The sequence below is a fragment of the Peromyscus leucopus genome, chromosome 20 (assembly GCF_004664715.2).
Source record: "Peromyscus leucopus breed LL Stock chromosome 20, UCI_PerLeu_2.1, whole genome shotgun sequence".
Lineage (NCBI taxonomy): Eukaryota > Metazoa > Chordata > Mammalia > Rodentia > Cricetidae > Peromyscus > Peromyscus leucopus.
In genome coordinates, this window is record NC_051080.1 from 13258045 (window position 1) to 13281255 (window position 23211).

At 38.3% G+C, this 23211-nt stretch overlaps 1 protein-coding gene across 1 annotated transcript in view; it reads left to right on the forward strand.

Moving 5' to 3' along the window:
* The first annotated feature begins 1094 nt into the window (after positions 1-1094).
* Positions 1095-23211, forward strand: part of Abcd2 (ATP binding cassette subfamily D member 2) — a 38823-nt gene continuing 16706 nt past the window's right edge. The window contains exons 1-6 of the mRNA XM_028869257.2: positions 1095-2441; positions 4153-4333; positions 9790-9911; positions 14256-14421; positions 15137-15231; positions 18741-18886. Coding sequence (XP_028725090.1) covers positions 1497-2441; positions 4153-4333; positions 9790-9911; positions 14256-14421; positions 15137-15231; positions 18741-18886 — 1655 coding nt within the window. The 5' untranslated portion in view covers positions 1095-1496. The remainder of the gene's footprint in view (positions 2442-4152; positions 4334-9789; positions 9912-14255; positions 14422-15136; positions 15232-18740; positions 18887-23211) is intronic.

The following is a 23211-nucleotide window of genomic DNA, read 5'->3' on the forward strand; positions in this document are numbered from 1 at the left end:
GGGACACATATTCTAGCACTGAGGTTTGCAGTCTCCTATAGAAAAGGATTCTTAGCTTAAGAGTCATATAACATGTAGCAGGTTAAAATCGGCAGTTCTAACTTACCATGCTGTGTTCTAGCTTAAACACACACATCTTTAGGATAAGTAGATGTGCAAGTCAGTTGTTGGGAAGACAGAAAAAAAGGAGTAGAAAAAAAGGTCTATCATGCAAAACCACATTTGCTTTGCCTTCAAAAAAGACCTTCACATTTTTAAATATGAAAAGTTTTTCTTGACTATTGACTATTTCACTAGATTGTGAATAATTTTTTAAACACGCTTGATTTTTATCAAATAGCAAAAATGTCCATAGGGAGAAGCCAGTAAATTACCTCTAAACCTAAAGAAAAATTTGGGGGAAAAAATGTTTTGAAGCAATGCATCCCTTAAAAAGTCTTTTCCCTCATCTAATTCCAGCTCAATTCCCAGCTGATTACATTCTTATTATAGGGTTACATTACCTCCAAATAAAAACACAAGGGAATTTTTAAAGCCACTTTGTAAACAAATATGAGTGTGTCAGGTCAACATTGCTAGACGTGACAATCATAGAGCGAGAAGATTTTTATTATCAAGACAAGTTAATGCGGGGGAGAGTGGGGGAGAAGAGCTCTGAGTGTAGCGAGTTACTGGTAACCCTTTTCTGCAATACACAGCTTGCCTCCAGTTTATTTACAAGGGATACCCTCGGTCACAATGTATCTAATAGGTTCTGGGAAGATCTGAGAAAACGGAAACAAGGGCACGCGGGGGTGGGGTGGGAGGGGTGGAGACACATTTTCAGAACAAAACATTCTCAGGGATCTGCCTTTGCTACTTGGTTTTGTGGCTCTAGCGTTTATCACTCTCTTGTCTGATTCTTTTCACTCGGCCAGTTCCGTTAAACCTCTTGTGACTCCACCTTCCTCTCTCTGGTTCTCTCTCGGTTCATGAAAGCTCCTGCCAATCTTCCCGTCCGCCTGGAAATCTTAGAGACGGGATGTATATTCTGAAACTTCTGAGTGTTTCTAAGTGACGCTGAGCATGCTCAGTAGTTCAAAGGCAAGGTTTGTTCTCCAGCCGCTGACCTGATTCGACCTCTCCAGAAATAGACATTTAACTCTCTGAACCCCTGTTTAAGTATAGAATTCTTTTGGGCGCTCTCTTCATTTCTAAGGTTCAAAGGGAAGAGGCGAAGATTCCAGGGTCTTACCGCCCTCGCAGCCAATGAGGGAGCCCGGGGGGAGGAGCCTGGCGAGCTCTAGCTGATGTGAGACTCGCCCCCAGTAGATGCGGTGGAGTTTGAGCTTTGCTGCATCCGTCACTGAAGAACAAAATAAAGAGTAGAGGAGACAGGCAGCAGAGCATGGGAGGCAGTGGGGCTTTCTGAAACGTTTGCTGGGCTTTCCGCGGAGCATGAGCTTTTAAAACGAATTCTTTTTTTAAAAAAGAAACTCATTTGTGTAGCTGGGAAAATGATACATATGCTAAATGCAGCAGCCTATCGGGTGAAATGGACCAGATCCGGTGCTGCTAAGAGGGCTGCCTGCCTGGTGGCTGCGGCATATGCTCTGAAAACCCTCTATCCCATCATTGGCAAGCGTTTGAAGCAGCCTGGCCACAGGAAGGAAGCAGCAGCAGCAGCAGCTTACCCGCCTGCAGAGAACAGAGAAATACTGCATTGCACAGAGATCGTCTGTAAAAAGCCTGCGCCGGGACTGAATGCAGATTTTTTCAAACAGCTACTAGAACTTCGGAAAATCCTCTTTCCAAAACTTGTAACCACTGAGACAGGGTGGCTCTGCCTCCATTCGGTGGCTCTCATCTCAAGAACATTTCTTTCTATCTATGTGGCTGGTCTGGATGGGAAAATCGTGAAAAGCATAGTGGAAAAGAAGCCTCGGAGTTTCATCATCAAATTAATCAAGTGGCTTATGATTGCCATCCCTGCCACCTTTGTCAACAGTGCTATAAGGTACCTGGAGTGCAAACTGGCTTTGGCCTTCAGAACTCGCTTAGTAGACCATGCCTATGAAACCTATTTTGCGAATCAGACCTATTATAAGGTGATAAACATGGACGGGAGGCTGGCAAACCCTGACCAGTCCCTTACTGAAGACATTATGATGTTCTCACAGTCCGTGGCTCACTTGTATTCCAACCTTACCAAACCTATTTTAGATGTAATCCTAACTTCCTATACCCTCATCCGGACTGCTACATCGAGAGGAGCAAGCCCAATCGGGCCCACGCTGTTAGCGGGACTTGTGGTGTATGCCACTGCAAAAGTGCTAAAAGCTTGCTCTCCCAAATTTGGTACCCTGGTTGCTGAAGAAGCTCATAGGAAAGGCTACCTGCGCTATGTTCACTCCAGGATTATAGCCAACGTGGAAGAAATTGCCTTCTACAGAGGACATAAGGTAAGACAACGGATGAATTAAAGCAACGGGTGAAATGTGAGCCGGTCCAAGCAGCCGCTGCACGGCTAGATACCATCTGTTGTCCTATTGACAGGCCCACTTTCTGGGCATTTCAGAGTCCTCTGGTAGCTAAACTGGTTAGCTATATATATATTGCACGAGCCCTTTAAATCACCAACTGTTAAAGAATTAAAGAGCCGAAACTTTATGAAGTTTCATGAGAATAAAAGTTCAGACTCTTTAAAAAAAAAAAAAAGAGCCTACAGAGCCTGTTACTCAAATATAACTGAAATGGCCTCAAAGGCATTTCCTGGTAAATTAAATACTAGCTTGGTGAGTGGCTCTGTACATGTGAAGGAAATGCATATTTGGGAACTAAGAGTAAACTTCTTTGGATTGAAATGGAGGTGTTAGGGTAGTATTCTTTGTTCTTTTGTGTCCAGGAGAGGGAAACTGCTTTCAAAGAGAGAACAGTTTGGACCATCTTTCAAGACTGATCAATGAGCAAGTGTCCTAAAATGTAAGAAATGCAGAGGGGTGTCTAACGAAATGGCATTTCCTTTACTTTTAGTTCATGTTGAGTATCTGCTTTTGACAGATATAATTACATTTTGCATAGTAGAGAAATAAAAACAAAGATTAGGAGGACAGAAGTAGGTAGAAGCACTAGGATGGTATTTTAAATGTTATGGATCTTCAACAGGAAAATAATTAGCCCAGGTACATAAAATTGTGGCATGTTATAGTTGCTTCAGGATGTAGAATATGATATAAATTTGGAGGTGGAACATATGAAATCTTAATATCAGTGGTTTGGCAATATATAAGGAAGTCCTTAAAGATATATTTTAATTACCAAACAGAGTGGTGTACTTTTTAAAGCATCAATAATTATCATGGTTTCTTTTCAACAGCAGAACCAACCCAAAGAAAAGGTTAAAACTAATTTAGGACCTCTAGTCTCACTTGGAATTGACCTTGGGTATTGGGTGAATTGTGGTGATTTGTCATTTTTGGATCATTGAACTCAATGGAAATTAGTGGATTCTTTGCTTAAAAGACAAAATCTGGGAAAGTCTAATTATACAAGTTTTGTTTGTTTTTGGATAATTTTAGTATCCTCAAGAATGATAATGGGTTTAACATTGCTTACCCATATATTTATAGAATATTATTTAATTTTAACATCTTAAAATTTAAAATCAAATTATGTATCTCTCTGTCCCTGTTCATTTTATATCTGTCTGACTGCCTTCCTCCCCACCCCACCCCTCTCTCTCTCACTGTGTGTGTGCCTCTCTGTGTCTGTCTGTCTGTCTCCTCCATTCACACACACACACACACACACACACACACACACACACACACACACAGAAAGAGAGTTAACTGCTGAGAATTGTACATCAGGCTTCATGTATGTCAGCAACAGGCAAGTGTTCTAACACTGAACTTTACCCCATCCCACTCATGTGTATTTCAAACAATATTTACTGAATACCACGTTTTAAAAAATAATACCAGTTAGGCTAAACTATATCATGACTAATTCTAATATCTAGTTACATTTATTGGTTATAGAAATGTAGCAACAATGGCTATGCTAAATAAAGCAAAATAATATACTCATATCATTAAAGAGAATATTTGAGTAATTACAGAATTTATTCCCGTAGTTCATGCTGGATTAATTCTTATATTTTTCTCTTTTCAGGTAGAAATGAAGCAACTGCAGAAAAGTTACAAGGCTTTAGCTTCCCAGATGAACCTTATTTTATCCAAGCGTTTGTGGTACATCATGATAGAACAGTTCTTGATGAAATATGTGTGGAGCAGCTGTGGACTGATTATGGTGGCAATACCCATTATCACTGCAACAGGCTTTGCAGATGGTGGTAATAACATCCATATTTAATCTTAACTAGATGCTTAACATTGTTTCCCTTTAAGATGTCATTTAATGTCCCATGTGTGGCTGTGTAGACAGCCACTGTCTGTAGTTATTTGTACTAAGAAACAGTGGCAGTTTTCAGTGTTCAATAATGAGACCATCAGTATGAAAGGAGCAACAGGCGGCCCAAAGGACCTTGCCAAGGAGGTCTCTGACATAATGTCTCTGGAAGTCTATCTGGAATAATTTTAATTACATTGCCCAATGACTTTTCAGTTTATAGTTAACCACAAAGAGAACATATTCCTTCAAAAAGGGTATGACATAAGCTCACCTCATGTTTTGTCCTTAACATCTTATGGATCAAGCATATAAATTTTCTGTAACTTAATTTGCCCTGATTTGTGATTTGGAAGTTGGTTGGCTTACGTTAGATAAGGAGAAATGTTGTTTTAGGGTGCATGGAAGTGTCATGGAATGGGTTCTCTGTTTACATAGAGACATTCCCATGACATGATTTGGTGATGTTTGTGGTGGCCAGGGCAGTGCATATCAAAGCCACAGCTATCTAATTCTGTCCTCTTTCTCTGAACAGTTCTTTTTTTTTTTTTTTAAGCAACTATTCTTCTTTTGGTATAGCTAAGGAAGAGAAGGGCAAGAAGGGCAATGTTACAATGCTCTTCCTGTATGAAAGTTTGGATCTTTACTGTTAGGAATGACAGGATGACAGTTACAGCTCAGCTTCCATAGATCCACATTCAAGGATTCAGCCAAGCACAGAGCAGACATGGGAGTCCAAAGCCAACACAGAGAAAAATCTGTCCATAATCAACACGCACTTTTTATTCCCTAAAGAATTCAGTGTAACAACCGTTTCCATAGCATTTGCATCACATGACGTATTGCAAGTTATTTACAAAGTATTGTAAATTTTCATTTAAACGTTGCCAAATTTGACTCATTATTAAGCTAAATATAGTCATGTCGGTGAGCTGTGACTTGTCGGTCCTTCTTTGTGGTCAGCACTAAACACATAATGAATACACTCCACGAGTGAATTGCCAAATCGGAGTTCTGAGCATTGATTGTTAGTGCTTGGATGTGTTCAGATTTACCAAGAAATAATTGTAGATTTGTATTGGGAAAGGTGTTCTTCGTAATAGTGTCCAAGACATAATAACCTTTCCAAAGGAGCATCTACAGCGACAAGGAAGACACTGACGAGCATATGCTCCTAAGACGGACTTTGCTAAGGAATTTGGCAAAATATAAATTAAAAAGTGATCTCTTAAGCTAATAACATCCATCAGAAAGTTTCATGTTTAATGTACGTTAGAGATAAGTCCCCATAAGAAGATTATAATACAATGCCGTTAGCAGTGTTTGGTCTTATTAGAAAACCCTAGTGTAATCCACACAGAATAGAAAAAAAATTGTAGTTATTAATGGTGACAAATTAACCCCACTGAGGCTAGTAAGAAGTAAACATGTATGCTATGAAACTAACTAGCTTACCTACCAAGAAGTAATGGGATGTCTAAAAATAACTCCTACAAATAAGACAATACCAGCTGAAAGGAACATTTTATGTTGGAATCGTAAGTGAAACAAAGTGTCGTGTAAAGCTCATCCCAAAGACGATCCTGCAGAGCTGGGTAATGTAAAATCCTCACAGAAGAGAAGTGAATGTTTCGAAGTCTGTAAACTTAAGGTTGCTGTATGTGTGTGGTGTGCCCACTCTACTAACTATATTTGACCTCTGGTGACTTAGCAAGTGAAAAATACCATTTCACTCAGTGAAACATTTTCTTTTCGGGATACTGACATCACCTTCAGATATAGAAATTATATGTTGTATTCTCTAATATAGTCTTAAATTTTAATTTAAGCCTAGGTGTGGTGGTGCAAGCCTTTAATCCCAGCACTCTGGAGTCAGTAGCAAGTGTATTCCTGTGAGTTCCAGGACATCCAGGGTCTATAAGTCAAGCTTCAGGACAACTACTAGGGCTATGTAGAAAGTATATATATATATATATATATATATATATATATATATATATAGAGAGAGAGAGAGAGAGAGAGAGAGAGAGAGAGATTGAGTCTAATCACTTAATTGTCTCTCACATTACAGATAAAATAATTGCACGGTACTATAGGTTTTAAGGCCTAAGAAGATGGAAAATGAGTGAAACAGTGACTTGAGACATGGCTAGTGGTTAAGAGCACTTGCTGCCCTTACAGGGAACTAGAGTTCTGTTCCCAGCATCCCTGTTGAGTACCTCATGGGTGCCTGTAACCCTAGTTCCGGTTCTCTCATCCTTTTCTGGCCTGCGTGGGCAGCATCTGTCCTCACTTGCACATACCCACCTGCCCCCACACATATGCATAATTAAAACTTTAAAAGTATGAAACAGAATAGAAAAGAGAACGAGTAATCTATAGGGGGAATAGGTATATGTGATGGGGATAGAAAAAGAGAAGCAGGGAAATCCTTGGCCGGATGTAACAGTTAACCAAGCCTTGGGAAGACTACCTAAATTTAGAGGCCCCAGTTTAACCATATGGATAATAACACATACCTTTCAGAGTTGCTGTGAAATTATAATGTACTGGTGTGCTTTGAAACAGTCCTTGTTAAGTAGTAAACAGCAAGGTACCAGTTCTTGTCAGCATTTATTACAGTCACCAGCCTGTGGGATCTGGATTAGAGTGCTTGAGCTTAAAGGCAAGCTCTCCTGCCTACAAGTGACTCTGGGAAAGTCATTCCACCATTCCATTTGTGGTTCAAATTCCTCATACCCCAAATAGGGAAAGTTAGCAGGATTGTTGTAAGGATTAATGCAAAACTTAGAATGGCATCTGCTCATAGAAAATAATGAATGGGCATTTGCTGATATCATCACTGTTGCTGAAAGAGGCGAGGGTATGAAAGTGACTAGGAAGTCAGAAGTCAGACTGTTTAGGAGAAAGACTCTGTATAGCTTCTGTTGGAGGGAGGAAAAGGTAAGCAGCAGCTGTTGTAGGTCTACTTGGCCACCCTTTTACACTGTCAAGTGAGCATTCATAGTAAGGACGGGATAGTTACACTGAAAACGAAATCACTTCTAGAACATACTGTTTTTCTCTTCAGAAGAAGGCCTCAGAGCCTCTAGCTTGTCTACATTGGGATGTGTAGTTAGGTGGAGCTCTGGGGATGAGAGACACTGTGTAACTCCTGGTCCCCTGCCTTTTCCCCTGTACCGCGGCCACCACACTGAGATGTGCCCTGTAAGTTGACAGTCATGATGTCCCAACCACTGAAGTGGAAACACTGGAGTCTTCAATTATTATTCTGTTTATTATTTTAAGGCTATGCACCCCTTTCTTTTAAGAGAAAGACAAAATAGGCAAGAAAACATGTGAGTGGCGATTTTGTTCTTCACATAAGAAACGAATGTGCTGACCTGAAAAATAAGATAAGTGAGCATTTTAGGTCATGGATTTATATCTCTGACATTAAGGAATCTGGCCTTGTCAGAGAGGCCAGGCCCTTAACGGTTCATGCAGGGTTATCATTACTGGCGCTGCTTCCATGGTACCTGCCAAAGAACAAGGTAGTTTGAAAGTTACACACTGTGAGAAAATATTTACTTTGTTGCTAAAAGCATAAAGAAAACCCAGAAGGCCTTCATCTGCCAAAGCAACACCAGGGCTATGATTCCTTATCAACCTCTAGTCCATCTGTGCAAATAGTTTTTTTGTTGTTTTTGTTGTTCTTAACGGAGATCAGTGAAATGTCAAACCCCTTTTAACCCACATTCATAAAAATCTAGTGATTAGTTGAGATGGTTAGCCAGATGGTCAAAATCCAAACCTTTTCTTCGTTTTAGCTCACAGACGAATTCACTATGTCAGTAGCTGGTTGAGAACCCTGTAGGATTTTTCTATTGGTTATCTACATCCCATTATACATTTAAATACATCATCAAAACTTCTAGAGCCAAGCATGTGCTGCACAACCATAACCCTAGAACTCAGGTGAACGGAGACTGGAGGATCACAACGTAAAGACTCAGTCAGTTTGGTCTACGTAGTGAGAAGAAATCAAATGTGTACATTCCAAAGGACTGACAGAGACGGGTGTGTTAGTGATTCCGCTGAACAATGGGATGGAAAATGTTTGAGAAAAGAGGAAAATACCAAAATTATGAGGGCCAGACTAGTTCAAACTCCTGTTATAGGAACCAGACCATAATTATTTTTAATTTGTATTCTAGTTAGTACGTTGGTGCAAGGGTACGGGTATGTGGTGTATGTACATGTTTGCATGGGCCTGTGCATGTATGCACATGGGTGTATGTGTGCATGTGGGAGTATGTGTGCATGTGGGTGCATGTGTGTGAAGATCAGAAGTCAATGTCAGGCATCTCTTGAGATAACTCTTCACCTTTATTTTTTTAATGTTGATTTACTTTCAATTTTTAAAATAAATTTTTTATTATTTAAAATTATCATACATGTATACATATATTACTCTGTATGTGTCTGTGTTTATGTCTGAATGCAGGCACATATGTACCACATCATGTATGTGGAGGTGAGAAAACAACTTTTGGGAGATGGTTCTCCTACCATGTAGGTTCTGGGGATCAAACTCCAGTACTAGGCTTGGCAGCAAGCGACTTTACCCACTGAACCATCTCAACAGCAACCCCTCCCCCCTTTCTTTTTTTTTTTTAAACCTAGAGCTAATTGATTTATGCTGGCTGGCCAGTGAGCTCCAGAGACTCTCCTCCTCCTCCAGTGCTAACGTGACGGCCACGCCCAGGTTCCTTTATAGAGTGTGTGTGTGTACAGGGAATCCAAACTCAGGTCCTCCTCATGCTTGCACAGAAGGCGCTTGACTGAGCCATTGTCCCAGGTCCCTCAGTTTAGAACTTCTATTGAGACTGTCAGGAGAGTTTGTTACACAGTTGTGATGGTAGCAGAAAGATGGGCACAGGAATGGTCTAAAGGAAGCTAAAAGAGAAGAGCCTAATGCCTATAGATTGAGTTGTGCTAACTCTTGTTCTAAATAAATAATGTAGAACAAAACTTCTTTATTTACTTTATTTGTTTGTTTATTTATTTGTTTATTTATTTCAGTTTTTCGAGACAGGGTTTCTCTGTATGGATTTGGTGCCTGTCCTGGATCTCACTCTATAGACCACGCTGGCCTCGAACTCACAGAGATCCTCCTGGCTCTGCCTCCCCAGTGCTGGGATCAAAGGCATGTGCCACCACCACTTAGCCAGAACTTCTAATAAAACCTAAATTCATTATATTTAATAATATATAAAATAATTAATATATTTCTGGGAAGTTGCTGGTAGTAGTGAAATATTGTTATTTTAGCCATAATTTAATTAATATAAAATAAGACAATTACTTGAAAAGAAAAAAAAAAAAACCTCAAAATTTCTGTGCTTTTTTTCCTCTTAGATCTGGAGGATGGCCCAAAGCAGGCTATGGTTAGCGATCGGACAGAAGCCTTTACCACTGCCCGAAATTTATTGGCCTCTGGTGCTGATGCCATTGAAAGAATTATGTCTTCATACAAAGAGGTATTTGAATTTCTTGCAAATTTGCTTAAAATATGAATGCATCTGAAAATAAAGCAAAGTGTAAATTATGAAGTATGCATAACATTTTAAAAACATTTTTCTCTCTCTCTCTTTATTCAAAACTGCCAGGAGTATAATTGAGATCAAGGGCGGCAACTCTGAAGTGAGGTGTTCAGTTATTTCTGTTCACAAGCATGATTTTAATTGATTTTAAATGAAGAGAACAAAAAATAATCACTCTTGTATGACCTCTAGAGCCCATGCCTAATCTACATTCAGACTTCATCATTTACACATCACACGATCTCCTCAAGCTCCTTGTGCGTCTGGATCCCTGTTTCCTTCATTGTAAATTGGGGTGATGACAGCAAGGATTTTACAGGGTGTTAAAAGTTCATAATGTGGGATACTTACCTCAGTGCATTTCAGTGCTCAACAGCGTTAGTTAATAATACCACTTTACTCTTGTAAACTTTGCTCATCCTTCATTGGTGAAGTCTCACCAATAATACATAAAATCTCATGATTCCACTTCTTCTAGCAGCCTTTGAAGCTCCTGGGTGGGCTTCTCTGTCTCTGTCACTTTACCACAATATGGTTCTCTCCCCTGTACCTGACCCCGAGCTCTCTGATCACAGGGAATGTCATGCTCATCTTTTCATTCCTAGAATTCATTTTAATACTTAGGAATGTAGCTAAGAAGTATTTTTAAAAGAATGGTAAAACAACAAAAACAAACAAACAAACAAAACCTGTAGCTAACACTGGGTTAAGATTAAAAAGACTATTCAATTCAGGTATTTCTAACATTCTATTAATTAATCTTTGCAGATCATAAAGCAATATGAATTGCTCAAGTAGTATTGCAAATTTATCTTCTAATTTAATTAAAGTACAGTGCATGATACAGCTTCAAAGTTTCTAAGTTTATTACAGAACTGATTTATTGAATTGAATTTTTTTCCATCTTAAAACCAATAGTTCGGTACCACTTATTGAAACTACTCAATTTTTAAAAATTCAAGCAGTAATTTTAATAACCTGGGGGCATAATCTTGGGGATAGTTTTTAAAAGTAGTTCCACTTTAATATTAAGCAATAAGATATTTACTATTAAAATTAAATGATGACAGGCAGTGGTAGCACATGCCTTTTATCCCAGTACTTGGTGGGTAGAGGCAGGCAGATCTCTTGGGAGTTTAGGGCCAGCCTGGTTTGCAGAGTGAGTTCCAGGACAGCCAGGGCTACACAACAAAACTCTGTCTTGAGTTAGGAAAAAAAGCAATAAATAAATATGACAAAATAATTTACCCATCTCACATTAAAACATGCTAAGTCACAGAAGGACCATCATTTAACTATTCTAGATTATCTCCAATGATAAAAATGACTTCATTTGTCATTATCTTGACTTTGTATGTATTGAATCTAAGAAGATTCAGTTCTTAAAAGCACATTGTGCTACTGTGAGTGAACAACTCATCGTGCCTTCTCCACCAGCTGCAGGGGAGCAGAGGCTCCTTCTTATTTGGGATTCTACATTCCACAGCAAACTCCCTGGTGCCCCAAAGCACTTACTTATCTTCTGGCATACTCTTAGTTTTTATAGACATTCCCTTTCCCATTCCAGTGTCCATCCCTGAAGTCTTAACTAAGTATTCTTTATCAATGAAAATCGGGGAGTCAGATATCAGGGTAAGAGCCTAAAAGACCAGAGAAGCAGGGGAGTCACCTCCTACCTCTTCCATTCCTTCCTCCAAAAGGGCCAAGATCCTCCCTCAATCTTGCCTTACTACTTCCTGTCTCCTATCTAGATACAGTCCTCTAAACCTCTATGGTTATTTTGGTTAGCTAGTGGCTAACTCCACCCCCTGACTCCAAGCAAATTTTATTTGTCAGCACATAATCAAGATATCATATAACACATCCCAGACTACTTACCCATTGCTTCCTGCTCTTTTTTAAATATCTCTGTAATTTTAAAAGTTTTTTTTTGTCCATGCTGATATTTATATTTGCCCAATTGGTTGCTTGGACTCTGTCAACCTGACACAAAGTTGGGCATATCTGGAAAGAGGGAAGCTTAATTGAAACATTGGCTCCAATAAGATTAGCCTGTTGGCAAGTCTGTGGGGAGTATTGTGTGGGTTGTGGAAAGACCTAGGTCACTGTGGGTAAGCGGTACTGCATGACACTTCTGAGCAGGTGGTCCTGAGCTAAATAAGAAAGTGGGCTGAGCATGCCATGGGAGTAAGCCTGTAAGTAAGCCTCTGCTTCAGTTCCTGCCTTGAGTCCCTGCCCTGACTTCCTTTAGTGATAGAGTGTGACCTACGAGTTGTAAGATAAAATAAACCCTCTCCTCTTCAGGTTGCTTTTGGTTGTGGTGTTTTATCATGGCAGTAGAAATCCTAACTAGGACACACAAGTTTCTTTTAAATCCATATTTTGCTAAACCATGTCTCTCTTTGCCTCTACTTAACAGCTCAAGACTCCCTTCCAGATACCATTTTCAAAGTCATCCTTTAGATAGCTATAACATTAACATTCATCAATAAATGGTCAAATTACAAGCCTTCTCTTCAGTAGAAGGCCTGTGGAACTAACACCTATTCATTATAGCTTACATTTTATACACAAAGGTCTCAGCCATCTGCCAGCATCCATGTGCTAATCTACATATGACGGTTACAACACATCTTTTGTGACATGCATGCTTATTAGTGTCAGTTTCCCAGTTCTTTTGCGAGACAAATGATACGGATAAGACAAGTCACCTTTCACAGTCCCCTGGTAGCAAGCTGCTCTGGCATAATAGAAAAACAGCAGGGCTTTAACCCAGATGGACAGCTGGTAGAACCAGAGCAAAGTATCTTTCTACAGAGCTTTGTGGGCTAAAGCAGAAATTTATTTCACCTTCTCTCATAATCTTATCCAGAAAAAAAGTTATGTATTTACAGTTTTCCCTGAGCATTGAAACCATACTTAGCTTGACAAGAAGCTGGATTGTGGGATTTCTACTGTGAAGCCTCTCACTGGGCTCACTTTCACAATGTGTGCCCTCTAGCACAGATATTCCTCTGCTCAAACAGGAACTTTGACAACATTTGACTTAGCAACACTCATTTATAAATAAGACAAAAAAGTACTTTTCTCCTATTTAAGATATTCATATCTGCATGCACATAAACACACCTGCTTATTGATGCTGCTTGTATTTAGGAAAACTGCTTCGGATTATATTTGGAGACAGGAAATATGGCTGAATGAGTTGCTTGCCTTTTTAATATATAGCTAAGAAACAGAATTAGAGTCAATGTCATATTGTTTTCCATTGTTCTGTTTTGAATTGTTGAATATCTATGTGTATTTGGGGAGGAGTGAACCCGGGACTTCTTGTATGCTACACAAGTGTTCCATCACTAAGCTACATATCCAGATGAATGATCTATTTTAAATAGAAAGAGAAAAGGGATGGTAATTGTAATACATAATGTTAATCCCAGTGCTTAGGAGGTAGGGCAGGCGGATTTCTGTGAGTCTGCGGCCAGCCAGAGCCGCTGCACAGTGAGACACTGACTCAAAAACAAAAGAAACAAACAAAAAACCTAAACAAACAAACAAAAAAACCAACCAAACAAACAAACAAAAAAACTCAGACAAACAAAAACCCTAAACAAACAAACAAAAAACCCAAACAGACAAACAAAAAATCCAAAGAAATAAAAAACCCAAACAAAAACCCTAAACAAACAAACAAAAAATGCTAAACAAACAAAAAACCCAAACAGACAAACAAAAAAACAACCAGACAAACAAAAAAAAAACAAAACAAAGAAACAAAAAACCCAAACAAACAAACAAAAAACCCCAAATAGACAAAAAACCCAAACAGACAAACAACCCCAAACAAACAAAACCCAAACAGACAAACATAAAACCGCAAACAAACAAACGAAAAACCCTGAACAAACAAACAAAAACCCAAACAAACAAACAAAAACAAATATGAAGGATCATCCTTTTATTTAAACAGGCCAAGTCAGAAATGTGACTAAAAGACCCTTATGAGTTATTCATATTATGAAAGCGTCCCATTTCATTTTGAACACTAAGGTCAATCAATATTTTAGTTTTACAACTCCCATGAGCTCTACGCCAATGTCTTCCTTTATTGTACCTAATGAGTTCTTCCTGTTGTTTGTTTCAGTAATCAGATGTATATTTTTTCCTGTCCTATACAGTAAAGTAGAATCCTTAGCAACAAATCAAGAGGTTTATATATGACATAAGGTTGAAAGGTATCTGTCATGCTGTATTAACTCATTCTTTACATACTGATTTTAGATCACTGAACTAGCAGGCTACACTGCTAGAGTGTACAACATGTTCTGGGTCTTTGACGAAGTGAAAAGAGGCATTTATAAGAGAAATGTCACTCCGGAGCCTGAAAAGCATAGCAAGAGCGGAGGTGACATGGAGCTACCCCTCAGTGACACCCTAACGATTAAAGGTAACTAACTTTGGGCGTTTTCACATTTTCCTTAGAGTTCAGCGTCATTTTACGAAAAGATCTGAAGGTTTCCTCTCTAGGAGACAGCTTTTAACAGTTATAAGAAACTAGGCTTTAAGTAGGAAACATTATTTAAACAGCAGTCTATAGTTAGTACTGCAGTTTGAGTGGCAGCATTAATAGCACAGCAAGAAGGAAATACGGCACTTACAGCCAGGAAAAGGTGTTCACGTTGTGTCTGGAGACAGCACACGTGGCCGAAAGAATTGTTTGCTCTTCAGATTTCATCAAACGAATAGAATTAGTGCTAGTGCCAAATTGTTTTTCATTATTCTGTGTTTCTAAATGTTTGTCACGTATTAAAATATATCACTTCTTAATTCCCTTCTTGGAACAGTGTATTTTTTCCTTGTAGGAAATAGGGGAATGGAATAACTCTAAATTGTATGGCTAGGTTGTATCAGATATAGTTGATGTCTGCAACGATAAAGATATTTATATTTGATTATAAAATTATTTTCTTGGGAATGTTTTCTAAATAGATTAAAAATACAGATAGATATTAAATTGACTTCATCCTATTTATTTTTTCCTATGATTTATAGATGTGAATTATCTTTATAACCGAGTTTGCCCATTCTGTCCTATTATTCTTCAAGCTAGTTAGCAGGAACTTGTGACAGCCTCTGTGACATCAACTCCCCCTTGATTCCAGGGACAGTGATTGACGTAGATCACGGAATCATCTGTGAGAATGTGCCCATCATCACACCAGCAGGAGAAGTCGTGGCTTCCCGGCTTAACTTCAAAGTAAGATCATAGTCAAGAGTCTTCTGATTGTTGGCCTCCCACTGTAGAAAACAACTCAGAACTCAGTACCTTATGTTAAACACTCGGAGAGGAGCGTGTAGAAGAGGGGAGGTCGATAAGGTACGCACAGTAGCTCAGTTACCGAAACAGAACCTTCCCCAGAAAGCAGAGAGAAAAGAGAACTTTCATTTCTGCTGCTTTAGTGCCAGAAATTACATCAAATTACAGACCACCGAGAGCCATTCAAGGTAGCTTTGAGGAACAAGAGGAAAGAGCAGAAATTAATATCTGGAAATGAATTTTAATTTTTTATAAAAGTTGTTAAGAAATCTGTAAGATTATACTTTTACAGACTTTCTAAAAATACTACCTTTCCCCAAAGGTCATTATCAAATTCAGTTTTACTAATACATGTTTTCTAACTTAATTTCTACTTTAAATAATCAGAAGATTCATGGATTCAACTTTAGTTTTTAATACTGTTGAAAATAATTTATTATTCTACATATAATTACAAAACTAAGAAGTACAAAAACAAATTTGTAAGCCCACATCCATGGTGGGTTTTTGTTTTGTTTTGTTTTTGTTTTGTGAGACAGGGTTTCTCTGTGTAGCTTTGGAGCCTTTCCTGGAACTCACTCTGTAGACCAAGCTGGCCTCAAGCTCAGAGATCCACCTGCCTCTGCCTCCCAAGTGCTGGGATTAAAGGTGCGCACCACCACTGCCCGGCTCCCCGGCCTTGGCTTTAAAGCTTTGTGAAATTGAAACATACATTTTGAACTAAGTATAAAGTGGCAAACGTGTTGTGTTGGGTACTTAAGTCCTTAGGTCAGTACACTGACAACTTAAAATGAGTAAGCATTTAGTTGGCTCCCAGTTTCAGGGCATTTACTTGGGGTTGAGCTGTCTCACTGCTGTGGGCCCGAGAAATAGCTGAACATGTGTCAGGAATGTGAAGCAAAGGAGGGTCCTCACTGCAAGCGAGATAGCAAGCAGAGGAAGGGAATGCACAAAGGGACAGGTCAAGGAACAGTCTAAGGACACATTCCCACTGACCTGCTTCTTCCATGTCTGAGGCTTTCCACCACCTTCCAAAATGTCCCAGAAGTTGGAGACTTGGTGATCAACACGTGGTGCTATGGGAGACATTTCAGAGTCACATCATACCAACTATAATGAAGGCCATTGAGCTATGATGAAACTTTATAATCAAATTATGAACATCATAATACTAGAGATTTGGGAATAGATCTTTAGTCTTAATTATTAGACATATATTTGCAATTAATGAAGGTTACTGAAAAGAGTGGATGCAATATATTGAGCATAGGGAAAATCCTGTTAATAAATTGGAGAGAAACTGTTTGGTCATGATTTATTGTTCCATTATAAACCTATAGTACAGTTTTATTACTAGGATATGACATGAGTACCAATTAGCTACTCATTGCAAATATGGAATATTTTATTATCTATTAACACTTTAGCAATTTGGCCGGGGATGAAGCTAAGTGGATAGAGAGCTTCCTGGCATGCAAAGGCCTTGATTTCGGTTCTCAACCTGGAAAACAAGGAAACAAAACTAACCTGTGATTTTCATATGGTTCTGGGTTTGTGTTGTTACTTTGTCACTGTAGGTAATGTCAAACTGGTTCTTGCTGCTCCAATTCTTTAATAAACAGGTGGCAAGGCCTGAATGTTGCTGTCCTCTAATGATGCCTCTATAGAGCCATCACGCCACGAAGGAAAACACAGAGCCCAATCTCTTGTAGAAAATAAAAAATAATGTAGTGGAAGATTCTTACAGATTTTTAAGATACTATGAAGATGTATGTTATTATGACATACTATTTGCTATTATATTTGCCTCTGGAAGTTCTATTTCAATTCTAATATCTCTAGAACAGGAAGTTGTGCTTTTTCAATATTATTTGGAAACACATACTTTTAAAGGAAAATTATTTTCATTCTTTGTTTGAACTTCAAAATTAAATTTTGACTTACTGGAAAAAATCCAAAGTGTGAGTTAAGGAAATACTAATATGAAAAAGTTTCCAATTACCAACTTTGAAAAAAAAGTGTCAAATTTTTAAGAACTCCTGATAGAAACTGACCCTTTGAAAACATTTTATGAATATACCACTCACTATGGCATGTATCTTCCAAAACTCTTTTGGAGAGTTCATGCATCTCAAATTAATCATCCATCATCAAGGAGTCTAGTGAAAGAGAAGAAGCAGGTCAGAGTTCACTCTTTGCACGTTCTCCTGAGGACTTTCTGGAATGCTAGCAATTCACCTTTGCCTTTGATTTTTGGCATTGTGTCTTCTGTACAATGGAAAGTTAGATATTTGTGTCCATTCAATGAAAATATAAATGCATAGACATCCTGCAGAGTTCTAGCTCTGGCATTTTCATCTTATCTTCATCTTCTGCATCACTGATTATGAAACAAATCAAGTCTGTAAGCAGTGTTCTCGCCCCTTGCTCTTCATGACGCACTGCAAGTGTGATAGGAAGGCGATCTCCCTGCCCTATTGAACAGAATGCGAAATTGCAAACTCTAACTGTTTAAATTTAATTGATAACTAAGACAAATGATAAAAGGGGAGCTTCTGATAAGTGATTAATAAGTAACTTGTTTTATCAATGGATAATACATGTATATGATCTCCCCTTATCTAGAGAGGGTGAATATTTTATGTATGTACAGTCTTCCTATGTATCCTTGAGGGATGGGTTCCATGACATCCAAATCTGATAACATTCAAATCCTTTATGTAAAATTTTATAGAGAAAAAGATTCTGTACATATTCAATACAGATGCAACCTTTTTTTTTCCTTCAAGTATGTTCAGTCCGTAGTTGGCTGACTCTTCAGAACTGGAGTCCTGGCTATGGGGACTTACCTACATGTGTCTAAGCTCAACCTGCAGCTTACCTTATGCCACAGTGGCCTTGCTTTCATCTGGTTTGGTTTCATAAGCATATGTTTTAACATCTGTGAATGAAGCAGAATTAGAATAATCTTTTCTCTTTGATTATGTGCTTTCGTAGCATTTCAGACACTACAAAATTAAGAACCCAGCTGGCTCCTTGGATAACTGCTGTATTCTATATTCAATTTTCAGTTGCATTTGGATTTATATAAATTTAAATAGTAATATAAATAAAACAAAATTTAATGTCTTTAATTTAAACCTTATGATTTGTCTTCTTTCCTGTGTAGTTCATTTCTCTGCATATATATGAATCTGATAATACCTCAATTGAAGTGTTGAAGAGTCAGTGTTCTCTCCAAGAAGATCCATTTTATTTGCAATTAATTATTTTATGATACTTTTAGCTTCAGAGACTAGTCAAAGCCAAACTGATGCTCTAATCCTGATTTTTTTTATTTTTTTACCATCCAAGATTATCATGTGATTCAATGTTTTTAAATCACCTTTAAATGTTACCAAATGAAATAATTATTAAATATTGCAGCTTATATTTTTTTCTGACTTTAGGTAGAAGAAGGGATGCATCTTTTGATAACTGGTCCTAATGGTTGTGGAAAAAGCTCTCTCTTCAGAATCCTAAGTGGACTATGGCCTGTGTATGAAGGAGTCCTTTATAAACCACCTCCCCAACATATGTTCTATATTCCACAGAGGTAAGACATTTTCATATGAAGATGATTGCTTTTGCTCTTGAATTGTGCTCATTCCACAGGCTCTTTGGTTTGTGCTCATTTAAGGATATTTTTATTGAGAGAAGCTATTGAGTAAATGGGCCTGAGTTCACTTGTCCCCAGAGTTCTCTTTTACCATTCTGACCATAATAGACTCTGAATCAGTGCCACTTCTTGTAGTTTTTATACTTGACAAGATGCTAAGAATAGTCAAAGATTTCAGATGTCTTAGGAAAGAATAAATGGATCCAAAGAAGAATTAGATGTCAGATGATCTTCTTACAGATAAAAACATAGTGCTTTGGTTTTATTTGGGTCTTTCCATCGTGGTACATATACTCATGCATCCTAAAATTATCCATTCATGCCCAAGAGCCCCTTTAGCATCTTTATTGTGATTATGCTAGGTAATTAATAATCTCCACTACCTTAATCAAAATTGTTTTACGAATGAGAATAAGATAAGCATGGAAAAGTTCATTGTTTTTTGCCAAAATCTGTAGCCATCTTCCCTCATAACAACACAGAAGTATGTAAACTCAAAGTTATATACTTGGGACTTTGGAGTATTTATTGTGGGTGAGAGAAAATCAGCTGTAAAGAAAAGATAAGCTCCTGTGGCCCAATGATTTCTTCAAATGTCACCCAGGTTCAATAGATACTGCATTGTATGCATATGCTCTGGGTCATCCTGTGTATCACCTGGGTTAAGCAGACAGGACACAGTGTTCCCTCTGGATCAGAGGACTTCACTGAGGCCTGTAACAGAGCACCTAGGATGGAAGTGTAGAGCTGGAGCACAAGCACATGTCACATTGAGGCCAGGCAGTATCACACACTTTCATTCCCTCTTCTTTGTAGGTAAAGGGGGCTATCATCCTGCCATTTGGTTTGAGTTTTAGGCCATAAGCAGCAGTTAGGTTCTGTGAATTTATATTCTTTGAAGTAAGACTCATGGCGGTAGCAGCAGGCTGCTGTCTGGTGTATAGGAAGATGAAGACATGTGCTAGCTGAAAATATTAAATATGAGCAGTGTTGTTGGTACCTGAGTTTAACACAACACAAACGTCCTGTGACACCATAAACACTGCTTCTTCTCTGACTTTTGGAAAGCTTCAAATGAAACCTCAGTTTTATTGCCTCGGTTTAAGTTTTACAAATGAATGATAGTAAGAAGCATTATTTCAATTCTGTACTTAAGCTATAAGGTATAGAACCATGAGAAAAATGGTCTATCAAGAAATGTATTCTTGATGAAAATGAAAACACATAAAGTTTACATTTTACCCATTAGATATTTCATATATTGTATGAATGAAAATACTTTTGAATATACATTTGACATAGTCAAAAGAGTTTCCCAAGCAGTGGGGAAGTTTATGAAAGTGACTAAATCAACCTTTACCCTCAGAGTGAGCTAACCACGATGTTTTACAATAGAAATCATTAGGAAATTTTGTCTTATGAAATGTATTTTTGCCTAAGCAAAACTGTCAACTCTAACCTATTTAAGGAGAAAAATAAGCAGGAGTAGTCTATATTTTCATTCTTAAAGGACTCTTGTTTTAAGTTAATTCACCTTAATTATATGCATCTAGAGGCACAGGGAATCATATTTACACTTACCATTTTTATAGAGCCATGGTCCTTCCACTTCTGCTTAACAGTTGCTTAAAACACAAATGTAATCTAAGGAAGTCTAATTGTAGCATTTATTTCTTATATTCTAAAAGCCAGTGATTTTTTTTTCAAGTAAGTTTTGTAATGATCACAGGAGATTTTTATCAGGTAAAAGAAGATAAGAGCATGACTTCCTTTTAAAATACATGTCAGTAAATGAACTTATCGTCCCATAAATGGCTGCTAGGATTAACTTTTCTGCTACTCTCTAGCAATGGAATGTCAGCTAACTACTAGTTTGGCAGAAAAACCAATGCAGAACTCAAGACCAAGTTTGAACTCTGTAAGTCATTAAACAGATTTTACAGTTAATCACTGTGATCGAAGTATTTCTTCTTAAAGGATGGGACTCTTTATGCAGTGATGAAATGCAAAATGTGTTGTTACTTTCACTGGTGAAATGGAGTAGGTTTTATGGCAGTGGGTTTCTTATATTATGTAGTAAGCAAAACAAAACTACCCGGGGAAGAGCAAGCACACTCTTGGTTTTTGACCAAACCTTCACACACAGAGACCCAAACAAAAATGCTCCTTTGGCTCACTTCGTAAATTGGGAAACATGAATTCCTGAGAAATTGTGAAATCGCCCAGTATTTTCCCAGTTGATGTCTTCTTATGCTTTAGCAATGTTAATAATAAGAACCAGATTCTTTGGGAAGCCGTGCCTTGGTACAGGAAGACAGAGTTGGTCTGCATAAATTGAGTCCAAGCTATTTTCCCTCACCCTGTCTTCATCAGTGACAGAATATAAGAACTGGAGCATCTGTTGGTTTTAGGACAGAATGTTTCATCTGAAAAGCGCATTAGCCACTTGCCTTCTGTGGTGTGGTGAATGGAGAGAGGCTGGGGCTTTGCTCCAGTAGTACCTGGAAACCTACCCTGGCACTTTCCAGCAGATGGCTGATGCTTGTCACCCCTTGCTGGACCATCTTTCATGACTTTTAAGAAGCACCTTCCACTTGGATGAATCTCCTGAATTGTTTTGCCAATTATTAGTGTGTTTTCTTTTCTTCCCAAGCCTCTAAAGATAGGCTTATGGCCCTCTTCTCCTGCTTTCATTTCTTCACTAATTTATGGCCTATTACTCTCTTACTTATCCCTTGGAGAGTTTCTGTGTGCAGCTGTCACGGCCCCCAAAGCCAGCTTTACGTATATCTAATTTAGTTTTCTTGCTAATTAACACTTTCAAATGCACCATCAGTCATCCAAATGAGATATTGAAATATGGGATTTGGGAGAACCTGGAGGGAAGGAAGAGTGGCAGGGTGGTGACTTTGCATCCCTTTATGCTGCTTTAGTTAACCCCCAGAGGATCGTTTGTGTACATCCCACTCTCTTCTCAGCAACAGTCTATGGTTGGGCAAAATCCAGCATGGATTTGTATTTCAAATGTTCTTGCTCTCACTATCCTTCCTTGAAAGCAATATCTCAGGAGAGAAGTGCTAACAAATATCTTACTATATATAGTATAAATATGTATCATCTTTGACTCTGTGTCTGAGAAATAAAACATAAGGAAAATGAGAGAAAGATTGCACTCATAAGGATTGTATTAAGCCAGGCATGGTGGTGCACGCACCTTTAATCCCAGCACTCAGGAGGCAGAGGCAGACAGATCTCTGAGTTTGAGGCCAGCCTGGTCTACAGAGTGAGTTCTAGGCCAGCCAGGGCTACACAGGGAAACCCTGTCTCAAAAAGCCAAAACCACAAAGGATTGTATTAAATTAAACAAACCTTCCAGGGGGTGGGTGGTTCGTGTGTCGAGTCCATGGCCTCATGCATGCTGAGCACACACTCTCCCACTGGGCTTTACCCCGGTACTGAATGGCTGACAGATTTCCTGTCTATTGGCAAATTTGCCCATCTGCCCTGCGTCTTACACTATGAACCATCTGTCTATTTTGTTACTTGCACTGGGTATATTGCCTAATCCTCTTTGTGATGGATAAATGCCCGTCAATTAACAGTTCTTTTTTAAGGAAATTGCTGGGGCAGTGATGAGGGCTCAAGAGAGTTCTTGAGGCTAATTTCTTGCTTTATAAGCACTAGATGCAAAAAAAAATGGATGATACAATTTTCATAATGTAAATATCTGTTTTGAGTTAAGTATCTGTTTTTCTAAAAAAACATAAGAATGTGAGGAATGATTTTATGCATTCAGAACTCAAATGTTGAGCTTTCTGTGCACACACACACACACACACACACACACACACACAAAGCCTGACAACATGATTGGTTCAACCTGTGCATTTTCCGATGATTGACAGTGAATATTCATGGTTTGTTCCACCTTCTTACTGTTTGGCCACAGCTGGAGAAATGACATATTACTCTTCAACTTTAGACTCCCATGCCTTAGAGATAAAAATGTTGTTGAATTTTTTTTATCAGTGTTGTCCAGGTAACTATATAGTTTTAAAATGTTCAACTCTGAGCACAAGGATAGAGATTACAATTTTCTGTGCTCTCTTGTTCTTTCTTCCTTTGTCTCAAATACAGAATAATCAAAAAACAGAGGAATCTAATAGACAATAAGTTATATCAAAAAGAAATATCCAATAGATCAATGTTAGCACAGGAAAAAAAGAGTACAAAGGAAATTTTAAAAATATCTAAGATGCTTG